The sequence below is a fragment of the Platalea leucorodia genome (genome assembly GCF_965183815.1).
Source record: "Platalea leucorodia genome assembly, chromosome: 5".
Taxonomy (NCBI): Eukaryota; Metazoa; Chordata; class Aves; order Pelecaniformes; family Threskiornithidae; genus Platalea; species Platalea leucorodia.
The window spans coordinates 37,560,766-37,588,731 of record NC_138827.1 but is presented as its reverse complement, the minus strand read 5'-3'; the positions used below and the strand labels follow the sequence as shown (position 1 = coordinate 37,588,731).

The 27,966-nt window shown below is 37.7% G+C and overlaps 2 protein-coding genes across 2 annotated transcripts; both read right to left on the bottom strand.

Moving 5' to 3' along the window:
* Positions 1-462: 462 nt before the first annotated feature.
* LOC309591760 (calcium-activated chloride channel regulator 1-like) lies at positions 463-18,338 on the bottom strand (the record flags this gene model as incomplete). Its single annotated transcript, XM_082314514.1, has 14 exons — positions 463-890; positions 2,239-2,466; positions 3,360-3,524; positions 4,637-4,904; positions 5,067-5,291; positions 6,636-6,742; positions 8,537-8,714; positions 10,164-10,388; positions 12,167-12,394; positions 14,160-14,331; positions 15,056-15,173; positions 15,843-15,993; positions 16,216-16,356; positions 18,180-18,338. The coding sequence occupies 14 exons, from the start codon at positions 18,336-18,338 to the stop codon at positions 463-465; spliced, it is 2,793 nt and encodes a 930-aa protein (XP_082170640.1).
* Positions 18,339-18,563: 225 nt separating this feature from the next.
* CLCA2 (chloride channel accessory 2) lies at positions 18,564-27,623 on the bottom strand (the record flags this gene model as incomplete). The annotated part of the gene is given in 13 exon segments (XM_082314513.1): positions 18,564-18,634; positions 20,980-21,093; positions 21,968-22,097; positions 22,099-22,205; positions 22,805-22,909; positions 23,262-23,361; positions 23,629-23,658; positions 23,662-23,760; positions 23,762-23,798; positions 24,731-24,818; positions 25,439-25,448; positions 25,452-25,576; positions 27,482-27,623. Coding segments are annotated over 13 exon segments (1,158 nt in total).
* Positions 27,624-27,966: the final 343 nt, after the last annotated feature.

The following is a 27,966-nucleotide window of genomic DNA, read 5'->3' as shown; positions in this document are numbered from 1 at the left end:
ACAACATGTGAAAGATGCATAGGAAACCATTGCACTGCTTGAAGATTTTTCCTGATCTCTTTCCCATCTTGCCTTACTTCCTTATTATGTGGAGAATAAAAATAAGGGAAGTATCATATTCCTTTGCTGTCATTATTTAAGAAAAAAAACACACTACATCATTGGAAAAATCTTGCAACAGAAGAGTTAAGTATTTTTATCACATAGAAACAAATGACGGTACACATATCATACTTTATTATATTTCTGAGTGCGTGCTTTCATGTTTAACATTTAATCAGTGTACATGTACTTGAATACAAGATACACTTTTGAAAATCTGCATCTATAAGCCTATCAAAAAAGACATACATCTGTTTAAAATCAGTGCACTTATTTTTTGAATGCACAAATACCTTTTTCCTTACTTTGAAACTTGTGTAGAAAAAATTACAGTAAATTCCTTCTATTTTTTATTTTATTTTACATATGCTTTTGCATTTTTTCAATATCCATTCCTCTGGGTTTTTTTTGTAAAACACACAGAGCTGAACTTCCAATAGTACAGACAACTACTATACACGCAGCTACTATTGCCACTATTACTGTACTGTTAGGACCATCATTGTTGCCATGATAATCTGAAGGCACAGATGCTTCTGGAGGAATGAACCATGTGGCTCGTGCTATATTAGACACCTCTGAAATCAAGTTGGTATCATCAACAGCACGTATAGCAAAGTAGATTATGGTGCCATTTTCTATTATGAAATTTTCTGATTTAATTTTAAATGATTCTTCTCTGCCAGCCTCCTTAGGTATGAGATTAGAGGATTTCACAGAAGTAGCAAGATCAAAGTGATTTCTTAGGTCCAGAAGATTTTCACTGCTTTTTATTATGTAGTGATCAGCTAGGGAAAAAGAATGCATGTTAACAACAAATTAATATAGATGTTTTAATATCCCTGCTTGTGGTGACAGTATAGGACTTCTAGAGCCATTTCGTAAAAAAAATGTGCTGATGATTCCTGTTTTACTACTGACTGTTGCTCAGCAGGGAGGGTGGGCAAGTTTGCTTTTAAACCTTACTTTACAGTGTCAAAGGTCTACTGTTGCTGAGTCTGAGAACTCCTTCTTGTCACTGGCCTTAAAAATATTGTTTCACCAACACTTTTAGCTTTGTGCAGACCCGTGCAAAATGTAGCTGAATGAGAAACTGTGCTGTCCAAATACAAACATAAGGTGAAATGGCAATTAAAATATACGTGTAGATAGCAGGGGCAGGCCTTGCATCTGATCCGTATTCTCCCTCTCAGCATGAGGTTTTGATAGCAAAAACTGTGAAAGACACAAAATGATTCTCCTGTTTGTAATGAAAGAATTGGCGGTTACACTGCTATAAACGTGTTTGATTGATTGATTAATTTTGGGGGGTTCTACCGTTTCTGTTTCAAGTCTGTAGCTATTCAAGACTTTCCCCTCTTCCCCCTCTCTTACTCTTCTGAATATCTTTTCCTCTTTAGATAGTAGAGAGTTCTGTATGATATGCCCAGCTCCAAATCAGTGCAGGACCTGCTATCTTAAACAACTATAACGCAATAACTGACCACTTTAGCTATAAAAGTTTTTAGACATATAGTTGCTAAATAGCAATAAAAGAAGTTGAGATTTTTTTTTTTGAGTTTTTTTTCCTTGTGTGGCTGGTTATTAAAAGTTTTAGATAAATGTAAGATTTTAATCTGCAACCATAATCTGCATAACTGTAGATTGTATATTTTAACATACAATCTCTAGCTTATGCAAGGAAATGCTTGTATATTTCATCTGGAATTAGGTTTCATTTTTCCTGTACAACAACCTTAGAATGAGTATTTTGGACAGAACATTACTGCATCTCTGTAGTCCATTTACATCTTTGTAAATAGACTAAAGCTTTGTATTGTCCATGTTAGCTGATTGTTTTTTTTAATTATGCACAGGCATGAACTAAGACTTGTTACTAAAGTTGCTGGTGGTTGTAGTACAATTTTATTTATTTGATTTGTTTATAATATTCCTTGGTTTACTTGGTTTGTTTTTTTTTTAAATGAAAAATTAAGGAGAACTAAAACAGGTATCATGCAACGGGGTAACTTTCTGTTTGGTTATGTTTTCAGGTGGGAAAGATGTAACCCTCATCCCTGAGTGGTGGTCCTCAGAGTATGTCCTTTCAAATAAAAATATCAATGTCATCTCACAAAAATGTAGTGTCTGACTCACCTTTTCCATTGTCCAAGTCACCTCCTGGAGCTGTCCAAGACAAGATTATTGTTTTGTTTTCTATACGAGCATGAAGGTCTGTAATTTTACAGGGTGGATAAATAGGAGCAGAATCTCCTTCTGTATTCACTACAAGAGAACTTGTTGAAATTCTGCTGAAACTTGCCAGCTCGACTTGGATTTCTTTATCCGCAAATTTAGGTCTCGGTGCATTCATATAAATTTTACCTGTTTAAAACATTTTTCAGCTTTCATCATGACAGATCTCTGAATTGCATTTTCTTTTATTTTTTTTTTAATCTCTTTTATTATCTCTTCTCATCCTGTAAGTTTTCTTTAGCTTATTCAAATTTAGCAGAAAGTTAGTGAAGACAGAAAATAAGGCTATCTCAGGATTCTCACCATAAAATTTAGGAAACCCAAAGAGCAGCCAAAGTCTGAAATGTGTAAAAATTGGAAATGATGCAACCAGTAAAGCAGGTTGCAGGTCTTGGTGAGCCATGCCTGCAGTAAGGTAGTTCTATCCATCTCTTCACTCATTGCAGGCGTTAAAAGAGTTTCCGTTATATAGGCCATACTTTGTGAGGTTTTTAGACAATTTTCATGCTGATTTTTCTAAACTTCACAATGTGTAAGTGTGAGAATATTAAAGTGCAACAACTAATATTTTTTTCAGCATTAAGATGAAAAAGTACTAAAAAATAAAGAAATCTCAAAAGCTAAGTTTTCTAGCAGCATTAATTTGTATGCTAATGTTGCATGCTGAATTTATTTACTCCAAATCCCCATTTTAAAGTCTCAAGAAAAATTATACATTTGAGACTCCTGTTGTGAGATGCTGAAATACAGATTCTGAGCAATATTTATCCTTCTCATGGCTGTAAGAGAAAATAATTTTTAGATTAAAGACAACTTTTTATGCTATTCTCACATATAGGAAAACAGTAGTTGGAGCTTGTGTGTTTTGTTTGGGCTTTTTTTGTAGTGAAAATGATAGCTGGAACATCTTTTAAGATCAAATGCTATTTTTGTGAATCTAAATTATCCCATTTGCTAAACCCTTACACCCCTCCTACATACAAATCATGCAAAGAATTGTCGGTTTCATAAACGCTCTTTACCATTTTCTCTGTAGCCTGGTATATACAAGGCTCGGTTTTGCCTGAGGCTAAGTCTGGTGGTTGTCTTTCTCCCATGGGCACTCACTTTTAGACGGTATCTTCCACTGCTTTGTAAAGCAGTAAAGTACCTTGAGTAGATCCCATCGTTCTTCATCGTGTCAGCACCTTGGTATAGAATTATTGAGAATTAGTATCTCAAACAAGATACCTGCTGGTAAACAAGGTTATTTTTGCTATTCATATATAAACATAAAACCTGAACATTACTATGCAGAAAACCCGGCGGTGTTTTTGTAATGTGGACATCTTTATAAACAGAAGTAGTCCCACTATGACAACCTGTGTTTCATATGTATTTTGTTAAAAAGAGCCATTTTGCATTAACACCTTTAACTAGGTAAATCTCTTGATACTATATGGAACCACCAACTTCATACTTACTGGTCATCTACTACATAAAGTGCCTTTAAATTAGAAAAATGTCACAATTTAACCTTTGGCCAGGAATTCATCAAGACAGGATTCCTTCTCTTTAAGTGAACTTGTGTAGTTGTATCCAACTGGCTGCAGTAGATGATCTGCTGGTGGCATCCAAGCTAATTATTTTAAAGCCTGGCAGCAATGTAAAAACAACCTCACAGGTACAGAAAATAGAAGATGTTTAAGAACCACAGGATAACACATTGAAATCTTATATTTTTAAGTACAGCAATGTGAAAGCAAGGACAGAATGAGGAGGCACTGCTGGCTACTATTGAACTCATAATTTTGCTATTGCTCTAAGAAAGAGTGTTCTTGAAAAGAAGAATAATGCACTTACTTAACATACAAGAGAGAGAAAGCTAACGTTTGGTGAGCTAATGTGAAGACTGTAGTCCAGCTTCATAGAATATGAAATGTACTAACAAAACAGCTTGTTTTCTTTTTACTTTGCCTCTTGAGGGCAGATGGTTATATGAAATACACTTTCAGAAAGTGGATATAAGCAATGTACCCTCTACTATGCACAGTTCCTTCACCCTCAATAACAGCACAGGAAAGAAAGCGGAACAATTTTTCAGGTGAAGGCCCATGTCTTTGTTTTCATCACCAAGAAAAAGCTTTGTAGCTTACTTCTGTCCTAAAGCAGTAGGATTCTCTCTCTCCCTTTTTATTTTTTTCTTGATTTAGGGCATAGCCATGACTCAGTCCTTAGTGATAAATCTGAGGGGAACATGCAGACTTGGATTCCAAAATGCATAAATACAAAGGTTTTTACTATGTATATGGAACCTTACCTGCGCCGTTATCAAAAAGTTCAAGGGTTACTGTTGCAGCACCATCCTTCTCTATGGTAGCTATCACAGTTGCACCAAGAACAGGCAAAAACCCTTGGCTAACCTCTGCATAAACAACAACAGGATTAAATGCTCTATTTGCCCTGTTCATGTGAGCCACAGTGCTCACAGGAGGAACATCAGAATATGCTGGTCGAGAGATAGCTGTTACTGATATAGCTTGAGTTGCTGTATGAACGTTTTTAATACAAAACTGCCAATCGCCCACCTGCAAATAAAATACAAAAATATAAAAAGGTAGTGAAAAAGCTCCATGTTCTAACAGGGCCATCGTTTCCCTTACATAATAAAAAATTAATTAAAGAAAAGCTGTATGCTAGTCTATAGGAAATGTTAATTCAGAAAATAAAAGAAAATGTTCAGTCTTTACCTCTGCAGTGCCACTTATACTGAGTCTAGCTGTGTTTAGGTTTAAATTATCGATTGTAAAGTCTGAGCTTCCATATTCTTTTCCTTTGGGGTCCCTCAGGAAAAAAACTGGCTGAGACAGATTCCATGAAGTGCTGAAGAAAGTGTCATTTCCCACAGTTTTGTCAACAGGCACAGTAGTATTCATCCATCCAGAAGGCTGAACAGCTAGCTCTTTGCTTTCAAGCTGTTGTTAGAGAAATAAAATTTGTCTTATTGCTATTTAGTAAAGAAGCATTTAAAATATTTTCAGAGTGATTCCTCATCTATTGCACAATATTGTATCCATTCATTGCTGACTTAAAATGGATTAGTCTTGGAGGAGAGAATTGAAAAGCATTTACGCCTTTTAGAAACTAGCATGAGAAAAGGTCTCTGCTTACTTATTTATAACTCAGAGTTACATAGAGAAGATGGCAGGCTTTCTAGTTCTGCTGTCTCTACCTACAGGAAAAGTAAGAGCCATTTGGCACAACTATTGAATGAAGAAAAGTAATAAAATCCCAGATTCACTTTATGAAATGGCTGCTTACATAGCAGCATTGATTTTAAGTGTAAAATTATGGTAAACAGAGTAAGTTACAGTAAGTGTAAGTCAGTCCTTAATTTCTGTATCTAAACTATGTATCTACCTATCTAAAGCATTGTGCCAGTAAGTTGTATTTCCACTGCAGTTTGTCTGTCTCAAAATCCGGAAAGAGAGAGAAAGAAAATGTCTCCACATATGATTGTAAGGCTTATAGGTAATGAGAGAGACAGAAATAACAACAGAACAGAGGAGAATATACAGAAGAGAGAAGTAAACAATATTTCCTTTATTAAAATTAAAGTAATTTTGTGTAATTTCCTCACTCCTATTTTATGAACAATAAAGTCTGCAATTAGAAAATAGCCTGTCATAAACTTAGGGTTTTTTCCCCTGTATAGGTGGGACAGAAGAGTCAATTAAAGGCAATATAACAACTCAAAAAACCCCAGACCTGCTTTTCAAATCTATACTGACTGCTTATAATCTAGCTATCTTTGTGAGTGGTATATTTTGGATAAAACATAGGACTGGATTTGTGTTAAAATATTAACAAGGTGAGGAATGAGTTGCTAAATTCTAATTAACAATTGGCCTACATGAAAAGTCTAAAAGTTTACACATTAAAATGATACATCTGGCTTAGGAGAAAAGCTGTATTTTAATTGTATTATCCTTGTTACTTAAGTTAGACTGTTAAAGTGGTCTAAAAGATGTTTCGTATAGGAGTGAACTAAGCATCCTGGGGGATTTCTGTTTGCTTTTTTCTCTCAAAGTCTCTTGGACTTTGACAATTATGAGAAATAATTTTCTTGATTTTGTGAAATGAAGAATTATATAAATTGTGTAATTTATTTCATTGCAGTGAAAAGTAGATCATTAAAAAATGTACTTGCTCCTATTTCCAAACTGAGCCACTGACAATTATGATCATTAATGTCTAAATTTATTCAATTACTGATCAACTAAAAGCATAGGAGGAAAAAGAAGTGTTGAAATTCAGACCTGAATAGATTGTTTAGAAATATCTCCTTTTCCTGATGTAATTGCACTGAATGTCTCAGTTAATTTAATGTGGGCGGTACCATCTACAGCATAAAGCTTTAAACCTCCTGAAAGACAAGAGCAAAAGAATTAGAAATACTATTTTTACTCTAAAATTGCTAAATTTTATGTGACTTCTAGTACTGAATGTTCTACTGAGGCAGCCAATTTGTTATGAAATCAAAAAAGACATGTATCTTTTTATTAATGTGTTAATGCACGTGTCATAGTAAATTCTGGCTTCTGTGATCAACTCATTTTAACTCTCATTGGCAAAGTTTGCAGAAAAATCACTCCCTGCAGCATGTCATCAAGTACAGCATTTTTAGACTTTTCCTAGTACTTTTGGAGTCGCATATTATCCCTTCAGTGAAATTCTGCTCTGGAAATACCTCTGTAGAAAAGACACGGTGGCATTCCATGGTTTTTGACTCCTAAAATCCCGATCATCTTTATTTCCAAATGTGAAGTTTAGATCTCTTTTCATGCATACTGCCTTGAAGCAGCTCTAGTCCATTGAAGGTTCTCATACTCAGTGCAGGTCTGTTAATGAATTCATTGCGAATATGGCTTCATACTGCTCTACTGAAGCACCTGCACTTCATGCATTTGTTGCATTTCTCTCTCAAACGAGGATCATACATGCCAGACATTAACTGAGCCATTGCTGTGCTCCTAATGCACGGATCACTGGAATCCCAGAGTGGGATAGAGGCTGCTGTGCAGCGCTGAGCCCTGGGGAGCCTACTCGGGGTGTGCACAGGCTGCCCAAAGCCCTTCCCTACCACCTAATGCCTCTCACCCCTGTCCCTCATGCACAGACTGACATAAGGTGTGCAGGTGACATCAGGTGTATGGCTCTGTCTCATGAGAGAACACGTGGAGTCATATGAACTGGAGGAGGTGTTAGCTCAGAGATCTGTTCAGTGTTTTCAGAAAATTGATTTTTGTTTCTAAGCAGGAAGGCCTGCTGGTTGAAGACTACATGCTGAAGGACCATCTGGGTTCTTTCTGGCTCACAGATCATTCTTAATAAATACTTTGCAAGTGGAGCTTAAACTATAAATTCTGTCTTAAAATACAGGCCAGAACAGAATCGAACTCTTGACTCTCCTGTAGTCATGTTGATCTAATGATGTTGAAGAGTGCATAAGGGCGTTCCAAGTTATTTAAATTCCTAAAACAAGTGGATTGTAGTCTGAAAATGCACAGCATGTGCACCTCTCCAATAAGAATATTTATTCACCATATTTGTTTGGAGTCAGCTTGCTTTCTAGATCTACGCAAGGAGTTATCATTCTTCCATGGCATTTGCAGATGCTGTAGCATGAAGCAACACCCCTATGCATAGTTTTTAAATGGTTGTTTTCAAACTAATTATGTAGCTCCAGCTCAGCTGACAGCTTTGCTTGCTAATGACAAGGGTAGTCACTGTGTTTACAATTTCCTAGCCCGCGCACTTCAGCCGCAACAGTTGGAGAAAATTATTATTCTTTATGTAATAAAAAATCCTTATAAGTTAAAGCATGTAGAAAGTTCTAGTCATTGCATGTAATGCTAGAAATAAAATTCTAGACATTTCTTTTTATGTTATATAACATTATAATTAAATCTCCTTAGCAATAGGGTATTGTCATGTTATTGCATTTTTAAATCAAGACAGCTCTTTAAGCAAATCTATGGATCTAAAGAGTTCTGCTTGTTTGTATTAAAAAAGCCTGTCATGAAAATCAAATTTCTTTAAAATTAAATTTGTTTTAAATTTCTTAAATTTCTTTCTTCCAGACCAATGAATTGCCATGCTTTTACATTTTCATACTTGAATATGCATGCCAGAGAAAGAGTGCATTTAGAATATTTACCTGTTAGTTTCGAAAATTCTTCTAATTCTTTGGCTGCCGATGGCCCCAGTGAAATGGTGTGAACTCTTGCCCCACTTTGTTTCACCAAATCAAAGCAAGCTGCTATACCTGAGTCCTCTCCATCTGTCAGTAGCACAATTTCTGAACCATAGGTAGCATTCATTTTATCTTCAATTAACTGCATCAAGAAAGGAATTCATTATATAAGCAGCAGAATAATCTTTAAGTATTAGTTTATCCCATAGCACAGTCAATTTATGCATTTAAAACTGTTAACTTCAAATATAAGACAAATTTATTCTTTAATAAGTGTTTGAATTTTTGTTTAACACTAAAGCTACTACAATATTAATTATTGCAATTGATATTGCAACATCTAATTGCTTAGATTTAGTAAGTGTTCAATGATAAATGATGAATATTTAATACATGTTTTCCTAGGGAAGGAACCTGTCGCAAATTAAAGATGTCAGAAGCATTCTGCCTGTATATGCTTTGCTCGTTCAGGGACTGGGTGTTAAGGGCATCATATTAAAAACTTGTGTCCACTGTCTGGAACTACTCTTTATTCTCCAATCAAAATTTCAGGAGTAGAGAAGGACAGACTTCTGTCTAAGGGTGGGCTCTGAGGTAACTGAAGGTGGGGCAGAAAGGGGTAGGGAGCACCCATCAGGGAGGCCTCTGGCCTGGCTGTTCCATCCCTGTCTGGTTGCCAGTCTTCCTCCTGATGTCCCCCTGTCCTGAGCCTCCACTCTGCCCTGGACTCTCAGCTACCTCAGCAGTCTCATCCTTCTCTGTACAATTTCTCTCTTTCTTCCCTTTTCCTACACATTGCTCCTGATTTTCAGTTTTGCATCTGAATTAGGTGACATCTTCTGGGACTTCAGACTGCCAGCCCAAGGAAGTAAAACAGACAAATATCTATCCATCAATCACTGTTTCCCAATCTCATGATTTGTCTGTGGTTTCACAATTTTAGGGGCTTGATTCATGACTAGTGAACTGCGGGAATTAACAATACTGCAATTGTACAGCTTCCCATTTCAACACTTATTTATTCTATATGTTCATCGTGATTCATGAGTCGGATCTCTGGTGTTTCCTCAGTCCACATTTTGCTAGAAAAAATTCTTAGAGATCGCAGGAATACAATATGATGTTTATTGTTGTGTTGGTCTGCAGCCAACCTATTTCTCTGTATACACACCCAGCGATGTGATCGGGCCGTGAGTTTATCCAGTCATGTGAGAGTATGGACGGCAGTACTGCATATTTTTTCCCACTAGAAGTAATTAAAGAACTGTATTATAGCAACCTGTTCACTTTCTCTTTAACAAAGTAAATAGAATAAGCTCCATAGGTTTCCAACTAGAAATTTGATTTTCCAAAATTTAGATCATTTTTGTAGTTAATTTTGGAATTTATTTTTCAATATCCTTTTTGAAGCATGGACATCACATCTGGCCTGTCTTCTGGTAATACTCTTTCTTATTATCTTACTATCATATTATCTTTCTTAACTCTACCATTGCATAGGAAGTCCGTGTTCAGTGGACTATCAAGTTTGTTTCTCACTTCTTCCTCATTTTCCATACATTTCAGGAGGTGTTTCCACATTGTACTTTACCTTAAGTCCTTTACGTACACCTGCACAGATATTGGTTTGTCCACTAGCAGTTATAGGCAAACATTGAACAAGTTTTTGGCGTGCTGTGTCATTGGTTATTTGTTGCAAAGGAGCTTCTTCAAATGCGTCAGAGTTAAATGTGACAATTCCAGCCCAGGAACCGATTTCAATAATATGGAGCAGAAATACCTCTGCAGCTCTACGGAGATGTCCGATGCGGTCATGCTGTATGTGAAGAAAAACAACATCCTTAGAATGCAATCTCTTCTGAAAAGCTTTGACTATGAACAAAATATAGGAATTTTTGATGTTGATCAGGTTGTAATTAAAAATTAAAAACTATCTGCCGTAAGGTAACTCTTATGTATGCTCAGTTCTAGAAGGGAGGACATGTAAACCATGTTCTGGTATTGTGAAAGTGCAGCAAACTGCAGCTTCCAGGAGAGATGTCACCAGGCAAAGTCCATCTTCTGATGTTATGACTTCATTCCTAATCAAGATTTTTGTCACTTTTTTTTTATAGCGTGATGTCAATGCAAAAGGACAACACCTACGATGCCTGAAGAGTAGGTTAGTCTAGAGACCAAGTATTTTGAAAATATAGATAATATTAAAGTAGAAGTATGGCTATTTTAAATGCAGGTATTCAAAGGGATTACTGAAAAAAAAAAAGTTACATTTGAAAACATTTATCTCTGGAGCTAGCTATTCTTGCAGTATTTATTTCATAATTATCTTCATTTTGATTTTTAGCATTACATTATTATTTACTAACCAATTTAATAAAATGTACCATGATTGGTAGACATCTGTATTATAAAAATAATATAATTTATTGCACATCTTTGCTGAAGATCAGTCTCAAGAACAGCTCTGGACTAGAACAACATGTCTGGAAAGAGATCTGTTGATGGAGCAGTATGGGAGAATCTCACAATTTTTATATGTATGCCATAACTAAAGAAATGGAGCATATACTGCTTTATGCTTCTTCATATATATTTTGGGTTAAGGTATGACTGTCAAATATTTAAGAATATTTGTCAACATGTTTTAGCTTTTTGAATTACCTTCTTTAGATGAATAGTCTTATTTTTAGGCTTGAATTCCTGTTAGAAATGAAACACTGAACTTGCAGTATTTTCTATAAGAGAGTAATGGTCATTGGCTCGCTACTGTACTGTGGAAAAAGTAAGTTATGGATAAGAAAATGCAGTATGTCATCAAAAGAATGTATAAGCTGATTTTTAAAAGCTGTTAGAGTATGCATAGAGGTTTGAAGTCTTTTAATAAATCATGAGATAGCTGCCTTACCTACCCAGATAATTCTGCCATCTTTCTACAGATGATCATATTGCTTACAGCTTTATAAAAGTGTTAGGATATTTATGCAAATAAGCACATATTCAGGGATGTTTACTAAACCTTGCATCCATAAACAAGCTTGGTATCTCGTGCCACAAGAAGCTGGGAAAGAATAAACTTATGCAAAGTTTTAGGGGGGGGGGGAAAGGAAAAATAATCTCAACCTTGTTAAAATGACATAACGGTACGCCAGCTCACATTCTTGATTCCAAAGAGCAATATTGTAATGAGGAAAGAACATCTAATTTGTTGACATATTGTGACCTACATATTTACTTTAAATTTTAGAATCATTCATAACAAAAATACAATGTGAAACTCCATCTATGATACATTTTCTGCTTGGATGAAATACAATGGCACTGTCATTCTAGGTCTGGAACAAAGGAAGGAAAGTATATAAAATTGAGATTTTACATGGAAAAAAAAAAGACCAAGTCTGGCCTACAACTCTTAGTATTTTGAAGTGATATCTTGTAGGAATTGCTAAATAAAATTACCAAGGCGCATAAGAGTAGTCCTTTTTTCTTCTAAAATAATCACGTTAATTACAGAATTGACTGATTTTTTTTATTTTGTAACTTTTTCTGTTTCTTACAATTTTTGCTAAAAATTGCTTATAAAATGCATAATCTTACCATTGACATGCTTCCAGAAACATCCAGTACTAAAGCGACTGCTCTGTCTTGGGCCTGCAGTAGCCTGAAGGTAGTCTCAGAGGGGGGTGCAGAAGCATTTAAAACAGACGAGTTGCGAAAGTCATCAGATTCCATAATCACTTCCCACGTGCTTTTGTGGTTGCATATCTTATTCTGCATATTTGGAGCCTCACTATTGTGAGTGTTTTTATCACAAAATTCAACCACCTAAAAAGTCAGATTGAAGCTGATAATAATTCTGAACCCAACAGTATGAGCATAAGAAAATATGTCAGAAAATACAAAGTTTGTGCTGAGGGACAGGACAAATGGAGGTGTACTTCTCCAGTGAATGTCCTCTGTGCCATGATGCCTGGCCAGCCAGGATCTTAGAAAAGGCAAGCAAAGAAAGTGCTCCCAAAGAACTTATCTCAGATTTTACATAGGCACAAGCATGTTGTGACATGCAGAAACAAAGCTTTCAGTCTGTGAGTACTGAGATCTTTGGAGTGACTGATTCATGGAGGTCCTACTAGATTTAAGCCTGGTAACATAGATACTGTAGCTGAACAGCATGGATGTCAGCACAAGTTATCAGCCAGAATATTTAACCAACTTCTTGGGTTAAGCTGGGGTCTTGGGCCAGTTCGTATAAGTTTTCTTGAGTGGAATAAGGAAATGTGCAAAAGATACAAAGTCAAGACTTTGAGAGAAGCAGCAAATCTTTTAGATGTCTCAGGATGTCCACGGCATACAGCTGAGGGAAGACCATGAGCCATTGTTGTGGGTTAACCCCAGTGGGCAGATAAGCACCACACTTCCTCCCCCTCCCCAGTAGAACGGAGGAAGAGAAAAGGAGGAATAAAAGAAAAAAAAACTTTAGGGTCAAGATAAAACAGAATAAAGCAAAAAAAAAAAATTGTTTAGTAAGTGAAGGATAAGGGAAAGAAGAGAGAAAAAACAAAACAAGTGATGCAAAGGTAATCACTCACCGCCTCCCATGGGTAGACCGATGCCCAGCTAATTCCCAAGCAGAAGATGGCTAGCCGTCCTAAAACCCCCTCTTTCCCCTTTCATTGCTGAGCATGATGTTATATGGTATAGAATATCTCTTAGGTTATTTTGGGTTATATCTGCCTGGTTGTGTCCCCTTCCAGCCTACTGCACGCTCCCCAGTCTATTCGAGAGGGGGAGCAGAGTGAGAAACAGAGAAGGCCTTGATGCTGTTCAGCTAAAGCTAGAACATTAGTGTATTATTGGTACTGTTTTGGTCAAAAATCTAAAACGCAGCACCATATGATCCACTATGAAGAAAATTAACTGTATCCTAGCCAGGCCCAGTATACCCATAAAGTTCTTGGAAAGAGCTTGCCCAAAGAAATAAGGTCAATAGCGAGAGGAGTTGTGATCCTGTACCACAGAGATCTAGCCTGCAAGGAGACTGTCCATCCTGCTAACCTCTGTCCCAGCACCCTCTCCCAGACACTGGAACAGTACAGAGCTGGCATGAGGAGGCCTGCCTGGTTGTCCTGGCTGCTTTCAAGAGAGGTGGGCTGCTGCTTCTGTGCTAAGGATAGATAGACAGACCAGATTGCTCTGCAATGGAGTGCAATAGAGCTATGCAGGTAACACAGTTCGGGTGCCAGTTTACATAAGGGGTGATCAAAAACTGAAGTTATTTTCTGGACAAGGCATTTGGCAAGAATGCTTCCCTTTTATGCCTGTGGACCTGATTCTCCAAACACGGAGCAAGGCGGATGCTTAGACTGCAGTACATCTCACCCTTATTGACAGGAAACAGCTGTCAAATCATGTCCAGTAAGTTCTTTGTCTTCCCTTTTGAACAGATTTTAATAGAACTGATAGCATCATGCATCTTCTTTGAAACAGAAATTAATTAAACACCTGACTGATCATTCTCCCCGACAGAAATAACTGACTAGACCCCAAATGTTACTAAACTCTCAGCCCAGAAAGGTATAGCAATACTTACAGACGATGCGTATCGCAAATCCATAACAGAACATGGCATGTTTTGTTGTATATCTGGAATAAACATACATCCATTTTCATAGAGCTGATCACCATATCTACATCTTCTTAGCTCACACTTGTCTCCACTGCAGTCTTGGAAAACAGGTATACCAGTCACACCAGCTGGACAGCTAAGAGAAGAGAAGATAGGCAGGGCTGGTTAAGAACCCAGTCTGTAAGTGGTTATTTATTTGAATTTTGGCTGCCCAAAGCCAAATTGCTGTTGACGCAGCGCTGTACTAGACACTGCACAAGTACATAGGTAGGCTGTCTCTATGCCTGGCAGGGTCCTCAAACTAATCTAGAAATAGTTAGAATCATAAAACACTTGTGGTCTTTTGTGATCTTCCTTGTGATAATTATACGCTATGCAGAAAACACATCCTGCTAGTAGCTGCAATACAAAAGACTGTATTGGTATGCCTGAGCTAGCAAAAAAGGCAAGCCTGAACTAATTAGCTACATCCATTCAGTTATTGTCCCTCTTTGTAGAAACTGTTTAAAGTCACAGTGGTTTCAGTAGGCAATTTCAGTGTTGTTGATAACTGCTATTTAATAAAATTACGTTAAATAAGTACAAAACAAATGGTGGCTGAAGTCTGCAGTTGCCCACAGAGCAAAAGATTATCCAGCCTGATCTCCTGAACCTCTTACAAAACAACACTGAAGACAGCTGTGGTTTTCTGGGCTGCAGAGCAGGCAATAGATGTTGCTGACTAAGCATCTCTTAATTACATGAACAGGTCATGGACACTCTGCAAAGTACAAACAACAGAGATGATGAGAATATTCAAAACGTTATTGAAATGTTTAAACCTGTGTAATGTAAAAGGAAAAATATGAAAAAAATAATACCTTGTTGCTTCAACACTTGCTTCTTCAGAATTTCTAGACACATAAAAAGGCACATCGCTACTATATTCATTGAACACCCCCCACCGATAGTGAGCCCATTCGTGGACAAAAACTCGACCTGTTGAAAAAGAGTAGCACATGCACATTCTAGATACAACTGTTTAAAAGCTACTCCGTGTTTTACTTAGACATTTTAACAATTTAAACTAGTTCTTATCTGAGGTAATACAGGAAGATTGTGAAATATTTAAGCAATTGGGATAATAATTTTTCTTTGAGATAAAACTAGGAAAGCATCAGTTTAGCAACCAGGACTAGAATTTTTTATTCATATTTGACTCTCAGAAATGCAGGAACTGTTCTAGAGGCTTTCTTCCAAGTTGGCAAAAATCCCCGGAGAAATTTAGGTTTTCTGAGGTTTCTGTCCCACAGAGCAGAAAACCTTACATTTTTTGACACAGTGTAGTACAAAATCCGATACACAAACACTGGATAGTTTATTTGGTAAGTGGTCATAAAAGGAAGGCTACTGCTAATGGCAGTAGTTAAGTGCAGAGGAATAACCATTTAAGGTTTTCAAAGGGATGAACAACTTCTGGATCCAGTGTTTGAATATTTAACTTCACACATTTCACAAGTATTTACTACTTCTGAAAAATGTGTCTCTCAAAGTTATTTTCATTTTGGCAAGCAAATTAAAGCACCCAAATTCATTAATCACTTTGAAAAATCTTGGCCATTTCATATGAACAATAAAACAGGTAATTAAATTAAATAGCAGTATTACCTTTTTCTCCATAAACATTAGTCAAATTGTCATTTAACAGGAAGTTAGGTGTGAAATGGATGTACTGTCCTTTCTCCTTACATCCTCCATAGTGTAAGGTGTAAGGGTCATCTACACGTTTCACGTAGTGGTCTGCTACGATGACATCTGCCTGAAAAAGTAAGACCAAAGTTATACATAACATGGGTTAGAGAAGAGTTAGGTGATTCTTGTTGAATAAATTCAGTCCTGCAATTTTTTTTATCCTACCAACACTCTCAACACTTTTGAGTAAGAGCTTCCAGGATTAGTCCCAGATTTTGCTGTCATTTGTAATGTAGCCTTATCAGTCTAGCTTTTCCTTGCTCTAATCATAGAGTTCTCTAAATCATACCTTATCATATGATTCTGTTTTTAATCTTGAATAGCTGGTATTTTTCTTCCACGTTTCAGGAATTATAATTTTTACAGACTTGAAGAAAAATCGATGTTTTGTTGTTTGAAACAAGGAATTAGAAGCATTTTTAATCATGTTCTAGGGAATGAAAGAAAATAAAATATTAATATCAATGTTAATATTAAAAATTTGACTGTATGTGCAATGAATAATTTAGCCTTATCAAGAAAGAGCAGTACAATAAAGTAGAACTAAGTACATAACACAAAACTAAGAAAGCATTACAATCTTCATTAAAAAAAGAATAAACAAAGAAGTCAAGGACTAAGCTGTAATTCTTGGAACTTCTCACCAGTTCTATAATCCTGCTCTTAATCAGAGATTGTGATCAAATTCACACTCTAGCCTTCATATGAGATGAAAACTACTAAATACAAGGATTTTACTCTTAAATTAATACTGGCCTGACAGCAAGTGTGGGCAAGATTCAACATCGCACCCGCTTTTCCCTTATCTGACTAATGTCCTCATTTTTCTGTCAAATTCGCTGTTTCACTTTCTTCTTATTTGTATTATGGCTATTATATACTGCCATTACTTTCCTTTCCTCTTGTTCTTTTACCACCTTTCTTGGAGTAGAGGCATCAGAAAAAGCATTAGCAACTAGCATAGCAAAAACACTTAGCAACTAAGTGTTTAGTGGAAAAAAAAAAAAAACCAAACGGGAAGGAGGGAACTAAAATCTGGCTTTTCATAAGCTAAGAAACAAGCTGTGACAGAGGCTTTGGAATCAAATATCTTTGTTCCATGTACATAAAGTTCAGCTAAAGGAGATTTCTTGAAGAGATTCAGTTTGCCAGGACTGAGAGTGATAGTGAGTGCTAACCCATGAGAAGCTGAGCAGTAATGGGACATGCTACTTCAGCTGTCCCCATGCCACCCCTTGCCTGCTCTGCAGATAGAACAGAGTGGTTGTAACTAGTCCAAGGGAACTGAAGGAATGGTGTAAGAGCACATTCTCATAAGGTCAGCTATAATGTGAATTTAATACGTGGTAGATATCCCGCTATAACAGTAACCATCACTTACACACTTCTATCCTAAAAAACACTCAGTGGTTTTGTCCCTTAATGAAAATGGAGTGATCTAAACTCTACTTATTGTTAAAAAAGGGGACAGTCAGTGACTGATGGTAAAAAGTAAACTATCATCAGTTTTACTTCATGTAAATATCTTCTTACAAGATGAAAGAAATCTGGAAATGTTGAAAATTTTCCGGCTGACCAAAGGATGGTATTCTTCATATTTGATCTTAGAGATGACATAGGGCTGAGATAATCCTACATCAGGGTCTAGTAAGCATTAGACATACTGCAGAACCTGGGCATTTGTCAGAAGTGTCCTGTTCAGCAGGTTTTCTCTAAAATGATTTGACTTTGTAGAAAACAATTTATTTGCTTTGAGACCTGGCCAGCATCCTATTCTAGGGAAATTTATCCACTGAGACATCTATGTGGACTGCAATAACAGCTAAGCCCAGAAATGCCACTAAACCTAACCTTTTTTTTTTTCCTTTACAATTTTTAAAGGAACATTATGAGACATACTAACTAATGACAAAGACTAGTATAATCAATGCCATTAAACAAGTATTCGTAGGACATTCTTTCAGGTAAACATAATTTGGAAAGCTACTTAAAGGAATTTCAGTCTGGCTCCCAACAGAAATATTACAGCATTGTCAGAGGGAATTAGTGCTCCTAGAAGTGACAACAGATGGCAAGACAAATTAGAAATTACTAGTTTAGTAACTATGGGATTAATCCATGGTTAATTCAAAACAACAAGGAAAAATCCCATTGACAAGAACGGGAGCTGCCCCTGATTCGTGCTCCTTTCCAAGTAGAAAAGTCAAGTCACAACTGCTGAGAAACAACACATATAAATGCAAATGTTCTTACCATCATGTTCAGGATGATGTTGTCATTTTCTGGCACCTGGGGACTAATTGCAACAACCAAATCCTCATAGCCATTCTTATTTAGCCATACTGTAGAACCTTTTGCCACATGCAGGAGCTGAAAAGACAGCAAAAATATCAAACTCCTAAACACCCCCATTACTTGTTCCTGTCTGTGAGGTTCTTGGTTAGAAAAGCGATGGCTTATCAGTCTTATTTATATGACTGCCTGTAGGGTGGGAAAATATCGATAGTTTGCCTCCCCCATCCGAGTATGTAGAGTCCCAAGCCCATCTTATCTTCTTATTACAGCAACCTCGTTCACATCCGAGTATGTAAAGTCCCAAGAGTGTCTTATCTTATTGTCACTGTAACCTGGGGTCATTCACTTCCCCACCATCGCACAGCCACCAACATGACGGCGAGCTGCGGATCTTGGCATTCGGACAACAGGACCTGCATAACATCAGCAAGTTTGATAATGAGCCAAACAGGATACTGCATATGTATGCTATGTTAATCACTGCAAGTTGTTTTATCCACCCCTGCAGTGCTTTCCCTTGAGCTTTATTCCCAAGCAGGGCTCCGCTGCATCAGGTCCCCATTTTGACTAGGTCAGTGTCCCGGGGCTCCCACTGTGGTAATATTACACTTTCCAAAAGCCAAAGCTTTCACTCGCTGAGTGCTTGTCGCAAATGAGCAGTTAGGTCACTTAAATAATCACCGCCAAAGATATTTGCAAATAGTAATTTTAATAGAAATTTATAAAGGGATGATTTAACAAAGTTCGATGGCAAGGTTTACTCTATTACTTATTAAATGAATGGAATATATGTATAGAGAGAGAAAGAGAGAGAGAGAAGGGAAGATTGAGATAGAAGAAAATACAAGGGGGGTAAAGAGGGCCTTCCCGTTGAGTCAAGAGAGGTTCAGAATGGACGCCCTTGCTTTCTAAACTCCTTCTCAGAGAGAAGCCTACGTGCGGCTGGATCCAATCCTAGTCTCAGGCGGGGTCAACAGTTTATGGCTAAGGATTATATGTATTTAGCAGCAACTTAAGGTTTGTTCACAGTAAGGAGAGAATCACAAGAATTTAACGGTAACTAATCATTGGTTACTCTAGCATCTGCAAAGTGATTAAATGAGGTTTACTACAATATTTGTATCGCCACACACATTATGATTATGCCAGGTGAGATCAAGGCATTCTTGTTCCCCAGCTCGGCCATGCAAGGGTACCTGCTACGAGCAAGGGGCACTTAACTGCCAGACTCATTGCTCAAAGGCCAAACCTTGGCAGGAGTCCCAGTGATCATAACGTGGTCCAGAGGAGGGGGAGGGATGCACCACCACAGTGCCGTGCCTCGTCCCTGAGGGATTCGCACCTAGTCTTTGCTCCTAAGACCGCCTCTGTGTCAAAAAGAGGTGTAACAGTTTGCAGCAAGACATGGATGTTCTATGCAAGTACAGTTATATCGGATATGTTGGCTGCGTTTAGTTATGTGTCAATTTTAGGAGGAAATACTTGGTATTTTATTGTGAACTAAAAAAAAAAAACATTTCATGTCCTTATGCCGCTTCAGGTGATTTATGCTCTGTTATTCAATTTAGAAGAGAGAAATTATTGCAAAAACACAGTTGACATTTCCTGGAAAAAAAATTCTGAACAATGCAAAAATTATGTAATACGGAATTGAAACAACAGAAAAAGCAAGATTAGATTAATGACACAGTAAAATGCTGATAAGTTCTGTATACAATATTTGGTGTGTAAAAACTCCCCTTTCAAGCGGCATTGTTTGCCTTTAAACCCATCCTTTTAAACCATCCCATTTGGAATAAAATGAGTTTATCTTGAGTGGGAACAGTTTGTCAAGCAAGCCAGATTATTCTGTGTGGCTGTCCTATCCCTCCTCATCATTTCTCACTTCATACTCAAAGAAACTTGTCCGGCAGTGACTTTATATTTTATTCCAATTCCTTGATAAAGTATTTAACAGCATCACATCTATTACTGATTTGCAGTCCTTTGAGAAATGTCTATTAGATGATGATTCCCTATCAGCTACTTTTTGAGATCTCCCAGCTAGGTAGTTCCTAATTTGTTAAGGAGGTGCTTGGTTAATCCAACATAGTACTATATTTTGAATTGGACTGTCACACAGTACTCAGTTCACAAATATCTCATGATATAGCTACATTGTTAGTTAAACTCATAATTGCATTAAAAATAATAAAAATGGAATAAATGTGGTAGTGATTGACACTGATGATATTTTCATCCTTTAATTCATTATTGATTGAATTCTGTATCAACTTTCCTATTATTTTTGTGGAACAGATGTTAAGCAGATTTTCCAATAATTTTGCAGGTCAACCCCTCTGCCTCTTTAAAAAATAACATGTCTTTTTGGTGATATTATAAGAGTCATTTAATAATCAAGAGAGTAAACTGCTGCTGCAGGTCTTATGCAATTCTTTTAAAATTACTGTATGAAATTTATCCAGGAACGTGCATTTAAAAGTACTTCAGGTTGAAGATTTACCTCCATCTGTTTTCCTAGTGTATCAAAAAATAACTCCTGATGGTCATGGTATGAAATTACATCATCCTACTTTTTCTGAAATATTGGACAGAAAAATTAGCTAAATTCTTCAGGGGGCGGGGGTGGTTCATATCAATATGGAATAATGATTGTTTTCAGTTTGTCTTTAGCAGTCACTGAAGCCCAGGAAACAGTAACGACCAACTCCTTTTTAAACACCTCCACACTACTGGTTAGCAAAACTTTTTAACTTACCTTTACAGCCAGCATGCTCACATGATAGAGGAGAAGTATTCACAAAAGCAGTGTTATAAAAGTTGCCTCTTGGTTCCAGAGGAGTTTCACTTGTTCTGATTTCATAACTTGCAGCTGAAAATACAAATATTAGAAGATATTGTCATCTGTGTTAGCTATCATTCAAACTTTTGATCTCTTTCAAAATAATTTCTTTTCAAAATGCTTTCAAAATACTGCTTACTTAGTATCAATTTCATTAGTTAGTTCAGCTACTGGGAAAAATAAATGCAGCATGGCAAGTAGATCTGCAAAAAACTTATTACCTAAACTGAGTGGTTGAATGATTAGATTTCTCACAGCACAGCACTGAAATTAATAGATGATGGCAGTCATCATGAACCCATGCTGAAGTCTCTCAGTATTTCCGGCTTCACTGAATTAGACCTTGCACTAAGTGAAGTAAAATTCCTATTTCTTGTCCAAATTTGTTGTTTCTTTCCACTCCTTCCTTACATTCACAGAGTATATGTCTCTCTTCCGTGAGCAGCAAAATACTACAACATAGTGAAAGTGAGCCTTCCATCAAAATTCCAAGAAGCTCTTTCTAAAAACATATTGGCTAATTCCATTTAAAATCTTTGCAAGAGCAGAGCAAGAATAAAGCCCTAGAACCACTGCACAAAATGCCCACTGGTGTCAGAGAAACTAAACTCCATTACAGATCTTGTGTTGTGTGATGTGTTTCACACTGAATTACTAGAATAGCACATTTAAGCCATTTATAGTTCACAAAAATTTGATTAATGGTGAAGAATGAGAAATGTTGAGTCTTCAGTTTCTGCTACAAAGTACAGAAAAAACTGAGCTGGTGTTTGTACAGGTGTTTCCAGATGCAACAAAATACTCTTGATAAAGGTTGGGAGCTCACTTAAAATGCCCACAGAAAATGTATTCATTTTGCAATTTCACCTTGGGCTGGAGACAGGATAGCAAGCCAAAAACATACCTTGGCTTTCATCAAAATCATTTCCTGGGGCAGTCCATGATAAAATGACCTTATCATCTTCTATTCTGCCATCAAGATGAATAATTTTACATGGTGGAAGCACATCAGCATAAGGTCCCATTGGAATTGCAAGACACTATGAAGGAGCCTTCTGCAGCTGTTCTATGGAAACCTCCTCTTCTGATGTGAATATCATTTTTAATAGCCGAGGGTCTTGATGGGTTCATCTTGATTTTACCTCCAGCTTTAAAAAATGCTGATTAATCTTAACTATATGAATATTCTTGTAGTATACAGGTGACCTGAACTTCACCTCATTTATATGGTTTTAAATCTGAAAAATCCATTAACCTCAATTAAGTACAATAATTGCTAGTGCAATAGCTACTTCTTTACACTTTCAACAGTGCTAATTACTAAGAAAGCTAATATGAAATTGAAGTAACTGTTACTTGTTATAAAATAATTACAGGAGAGTTTAGTTTACTGAAACTTCAACAGTTCTTAATTTAAGATGACTGATTATAGTACTCTAGGTAATGAACTTGCAGTTATTTTCACATGCAAAACACAAATCCTGTCTATATCTGTAATACACAGATAGTGCTCTATTATAGCTGTTTACAGTCTACTTCAAATATTCTTCTGGGGAGTACGGACTTTTCTTGTGTTAAAGGGAAACAACCACACAGTGTTTGAAAAGTGTTCAAAACTAAATACCTCTTAGCTGGGTTGTCATTGCTCTAGTGCCTACTCTTAGTATTTGTGAAGGGACTTGATATATACAAGTGCTGGAATAAATAGCTGTATAATTTTCTCTGCCTTACTTTGCTGTACCCTTTTCTACATGACCTGGTATAGACATGGCGTGACTCCGTGGTGTTGCAGTTTGTGGCACGATAGTTCTATTAGCTTGGACGTAAAATTTCGGGATGTATCTGCCTTCTCAGGGAAAGTAAACAAGTGCTTGGAATAGATCCTATAATTCTTAACAATGTCAGAACCTAGCTATAAAAATGACATAAATTAACATCAAACAAAAATGGTTGTATTTACTTATGCTTTCTAGATTTATTTATCTAGAATATAAGAATAACAGGAAAATTCTCTGTTATGCAATCTGTGCAGCTCCTCTGGTTTTGACGGTATGTTAAAACTGTTCGAGAAGACTGCAGTCTGAAGTTAAGATGTCTTTTTGTACTGTGTTTTAGCTCAGGGAAATGCTAATTCCTTAGAAAAATCATCTATTATTTCATTATAAAGCTAAAGAATAGATTCTTTTCAAAATCTGTACAGTTTTTAATTACCTCCCATGTGCTTCTGTAGTCACACATTGAATTGTGCAGATTGGGTGCTTCTTTGTTCTGGTTATGCTCGTTACAGAATTCAGCCACCTGCAATGATAAACAAATAGACAAAAATCAGAATTAAGCAACAGAAAAGTAACAAATAAAAATAGGGATGGAAATAAATCTTCACCGCTGATTTATATAGTTGAGACATCAGCTGATGGTAAACTTCATTTTACATTTATAACAGTATACATTACAGTTGATTTACTTACATAAATGTTGAAATAAACGTTATATTTCAAAAAGGATATAGCGAATTTTATAACAGTATGTTTCATTGAAAGAATGTTCTTACGTGTTTGTACGTACAGGTGATAAACTTTGCGTACGCGTTATTGATCATTCTGCAGTTTGATTTCTTTCAGGAAAAAATGCACATCCTTCCTTAAAAAGCCATATTAGCTTATTAACGACACAATTACCCGCAGTGCAGGAATGTTTTTTCACAGATATAGATGCCAGTAAGATCAGAGGAACACCTAAGGATAAAGCAGAATACATTTCTGCTTAAAAACCCTATCTGAATATAGTGCTGACATTAACAGTGCTTGGAGTGTAGCCTGCACTCTGCCCACGTAAAACAGTTATCCTTGTAAAAAGGAGTGAATACACATTGCAAAGTGACACCAAGAATAATGATTGATTTGTTTGCTTCTCCATCACTTCAGCCTATTGCCTGAGTGAAAATATTACAGTTACAGATTTAAAGTTTACAATTGCAGAAGTAGTCTTATTCATTCAGTAGTTACCACTTCCAAATATTGCTGTACCCTGGAAAATGCCTGTTAAATGGCTTCCTGATTATGTACGGGCACCTGGTCAGTGAACTGCAGGTCAAATATGCTGTAATAAAACTTTGTATCTCGAGGTCCATTGGCCATATGGGCAGAGAGGAAAAACAGATAGTGAGCCAGGCACTCCTGCAGTGGTGAGAGCATGGGGTGAAGTTGTGCAGAGGTAGCAAAGATGAAAAAAAAAATTAGTTTGAAGCAAAAGAGACTCAGAAGCTTAATAGGAAAGCCCCAAAGTTGCAGTGTACTCTGGGAAGGGAGAGGTGAGATGAGAAGGAAAAGCTTAGATAGACAAACACTGTGAGCAGGGGGGAAGAAGGATTTCTGTACAAGCACCATTTCCTCCGCAGCGGCAGAGCACAGAAGTGATTAAGTCTCTGGTGTCAGTTCAGAAGAAAGTCCTGCCCAACATCATTGCCAATCCATCAACCGCAGAAATGTGTAAAGATGAATGCAGAGAAAATCACATGATCTATTCATAAAGTAGGAAAGATATTTAATGAGGGATAAAATAAGGACTGAAAGAAAAAGGGATATTTCAAAAGTTTATAGAAAAAGACCAGTTAGGTTTCTAAAGCCCACCACAAAGGGTTTGTAGAAGGAGGAAAATGCTGAATTACCTTGTAACTTTAACCTGATTCTGCCCAGTTGCACAGAAATGCCTGTCACTGTCATACTCGTCAAACACCCCCATCAAAGGTGGGCTCACTCATGAATGAAGACTCTGCCTGCAGGGAGAAAAGAAGGGCAAATGCATGGTAACTGTAGTCAGCCATTATATCACTCCATGCAAAATTAGTCAGCAAAATTATATAGTGGACTTTCTGAACAGCAACCCTCCAGCAACACTCGACCTTAGGCAGTTTTAATATCGAGTAATTAACTTCCGTGGCTAAGTGTGCCTAACTTTAAATAACACCATTTGAAGGTCTTAACTTTTACGTCTTTTAAAATTCACTCCTTTTACCATTATGTGTTTGAACTTGAATTCTATCTCTAGAAATGTATGATAAAATATCAAGGCTTTTTAATATACACTTACATGAGAGTAAACCACATGTCAAATTGTAATTTAAAATTTGCCATTGTAAATGGAACTAACCTCAACAAACCAGTGCTTCCTTTTCCATTAGACATACGACTAAGGGATTAGGAACAAAAGGCTACCTTTATACATTTAACACAGGTTTTGCACAGCAGTACATGATACCCAGACATGTGGGAAACATACAGGAAAGGGTTAAACAACATATGCTCTGTATTCTTCAGTCTTTTGTTGTCGACAACTGAGGGCAAACCAGAGGAGTAAAATGGTTTAGGGAATTTACCCCGTGAGCCTTAGATGTCTATCAAATAATTGTTTACTAGGAAGTTAGGTGTGAAATTGATACATTTTCCCATTTTTCCACCCACTTCATGTTGTAGGGTGTACAGGTCATCGCCATGTTTCCGAGAAGGAGCTGCCACTATGTATGCAGCCAAGAGCAGGTGTCCGAAGGAGGGACGAAGAGGAGGGAGTGAGTTGGCACTTGCAAGTCAGAGGGCATATACCCCTGCTTCAGATAGACTGGAAGGCAAACCTTGGACATGTCTCTGTTATCTTTTGCTCAGCTTCTGACAGCTACAAGTGAAGAGTGGCATGTAGAGAAGCAAGGCCAACTAACCAACTCTTACAAACTAGTCTCTACTTCTTTTTCTGTCTCTGTAGCAACAAGCTGCCTTTGTTCTTGGATTTCTTGCCAGGCCTTCCCTCATGACTCTGAAACTCCACCTAGACAAGTACTACTGCTGTCTTCGGCACAGTTGCCAGCCAGGAGTTATTAGAGGGATGATTGGCGGGGGGGGTGGGGTGGAAATGCTGAAATGCTGGAACGCATAAACAAAGGTTTCTGACTTGTAATAAATGTAAAACCAAGTGGAGAAATGAAACTGAGTATCAACAAGGATATTCAGACCAGACAGGCTATTCAGACCAAGGCTATTCAGACCAGTCACAGACCAGGTTTCTAAAATGATTAAACAGCTTGCAAGGACTCAATTTATAGACTATCATAGACTTAGCCTGGAGCTTCTTACAGTCCAGCACTGTCATTGTTCATTTATAACCAACAGGATGGTACAGCTGTTATTACTGATGTTACTGATGATCATTACTTATCTATTTACTAATGGTGGTTCATAGATCATGATTTTCTTAAGGGCATTCTCATGTGAATACTTTTTCACATCACTTTCTAAAATTCCAGGTGCACCAATAAATGTGTGTAAAAGAATGTATTGTGCTCCATTCCCTGCAACATTCCCTGTTGCAGGGAATGTATTGCGCTCCATTCCCTGCAACATTCCCTGTTGCAGGGACTGTATTGCGCTCCATTCCCTGCGACAGGCTTTGAGCAGTACCTTTTCACAGGACCCATGTTTTGATTTATCATTGGCAATAACCAGAAGTGCCAAAACCAAATTCTGCCTGTGAGCGTGAAGGGTGCCTGAGCGGAGCTGGCATGGGGTGCGGAGGGCTGGAGCTGCACGCGTGGGAGGGCTCCCTCCTCCCCAGCTGCCTCTGCCCCAGGAGCAGTCCCCAGCTGGGCAGCGATCCCCAGCTCCCTCCCGCCTTCCCAGTATGGGATGAGCCAGGGCCTTTCTGGCCCATCTCCCAAATAGCCATCCTCAGCCAAGTGCTGCCAAAATCCTGGGAGTTGAAGCCCACCAGTGCCCTGTGTGGGGCTGGCCTCTGCAAAGGCATGGCCAGGCTGTGCTAACTGTGGGCAAGTGATGTCAGCCCTCCTGCCACGGAAAAGCTGGAGTTTTTAGCCATAGGAACTGCTGCTCCCACAGAGAGTGCTCAGGACTGGGGAACCCACAGGCTATTGGGGCTTAAGCAGAGGTTTGGTAAACCTAAAAGCATCTTCCCTGAGCACCACCATGAACAACCAGCTGGGGATGGGATCCCTGCTGTTACACGGGAAGATTGGCTTGACGTTTGTTATGGTGTGGTGCATCCTCCCAGGCTTCCGCACACAGCGCCAGCTGGCCACATTAAGCACTTGCAAGGAATTTCTCTCTTTCCTGTAGGTACTGTTTGTGTCCCTCTAGCCGCAGGCCGGCTGTGCACTCCACCCATGCACAAGAGGCTCTGCCTCCGCTCCCTGCAAGGCAGAATTTCCAAGGCTACTTGTTAATGGGCTGCCACTGATAAGAGAGACAATTGGGCCAGATAAAGAATCAGGCCTTCCAAAAGTCTGTCTAAAATTGAAGTTATATGTTTGAGTGTGCCCCTTTCTTTTGGAAAGGAATTTCTGTAACTAAACTATATTTATACAAATTAAGCTACCTTAATCTTGAAAATACGATGTGCTCTTAGTTATTTCTACCCTTTTGCTTGGAACTCCGCTCTCTAATGCGTCCTCTTGCTCTTTCTTCCACCCTTAAGGTCTCTATGCCATTTCCCAAGTCTTGAACAGACTCCTCTGGTACCTGCCCTAGTTCTGGGACCTCACCCTGCTCTCTGGCCATTTTGCGGTGTAAAAGGAACTGGAGCAAGCAGTTTTGCAGGAGATGCACATGCTAAGGAAGGGGAACAAACAGGGCTCATACTCACCCTCTGGGTTGCACTGTACAGGGAGAAAGTCTAAATTGAGGAATGAATGCAAGTGGATTTAAGGACTGCTTAGTAAAAGAGAAATAAGTTAAAGCCATTTTTTCCCTCTTGAAGATCTAAAAAGTCTCCTGCAAACAGCTGAGATGTCTGATTGAGCTGGAAGTGACTCACATGGAAACGAGTAGTGGCACCAGTACAGTTGGATTTACAGTAAACAGTTAGAACTGGCAACTCTCATCCAGGCAGGCCAATACACAT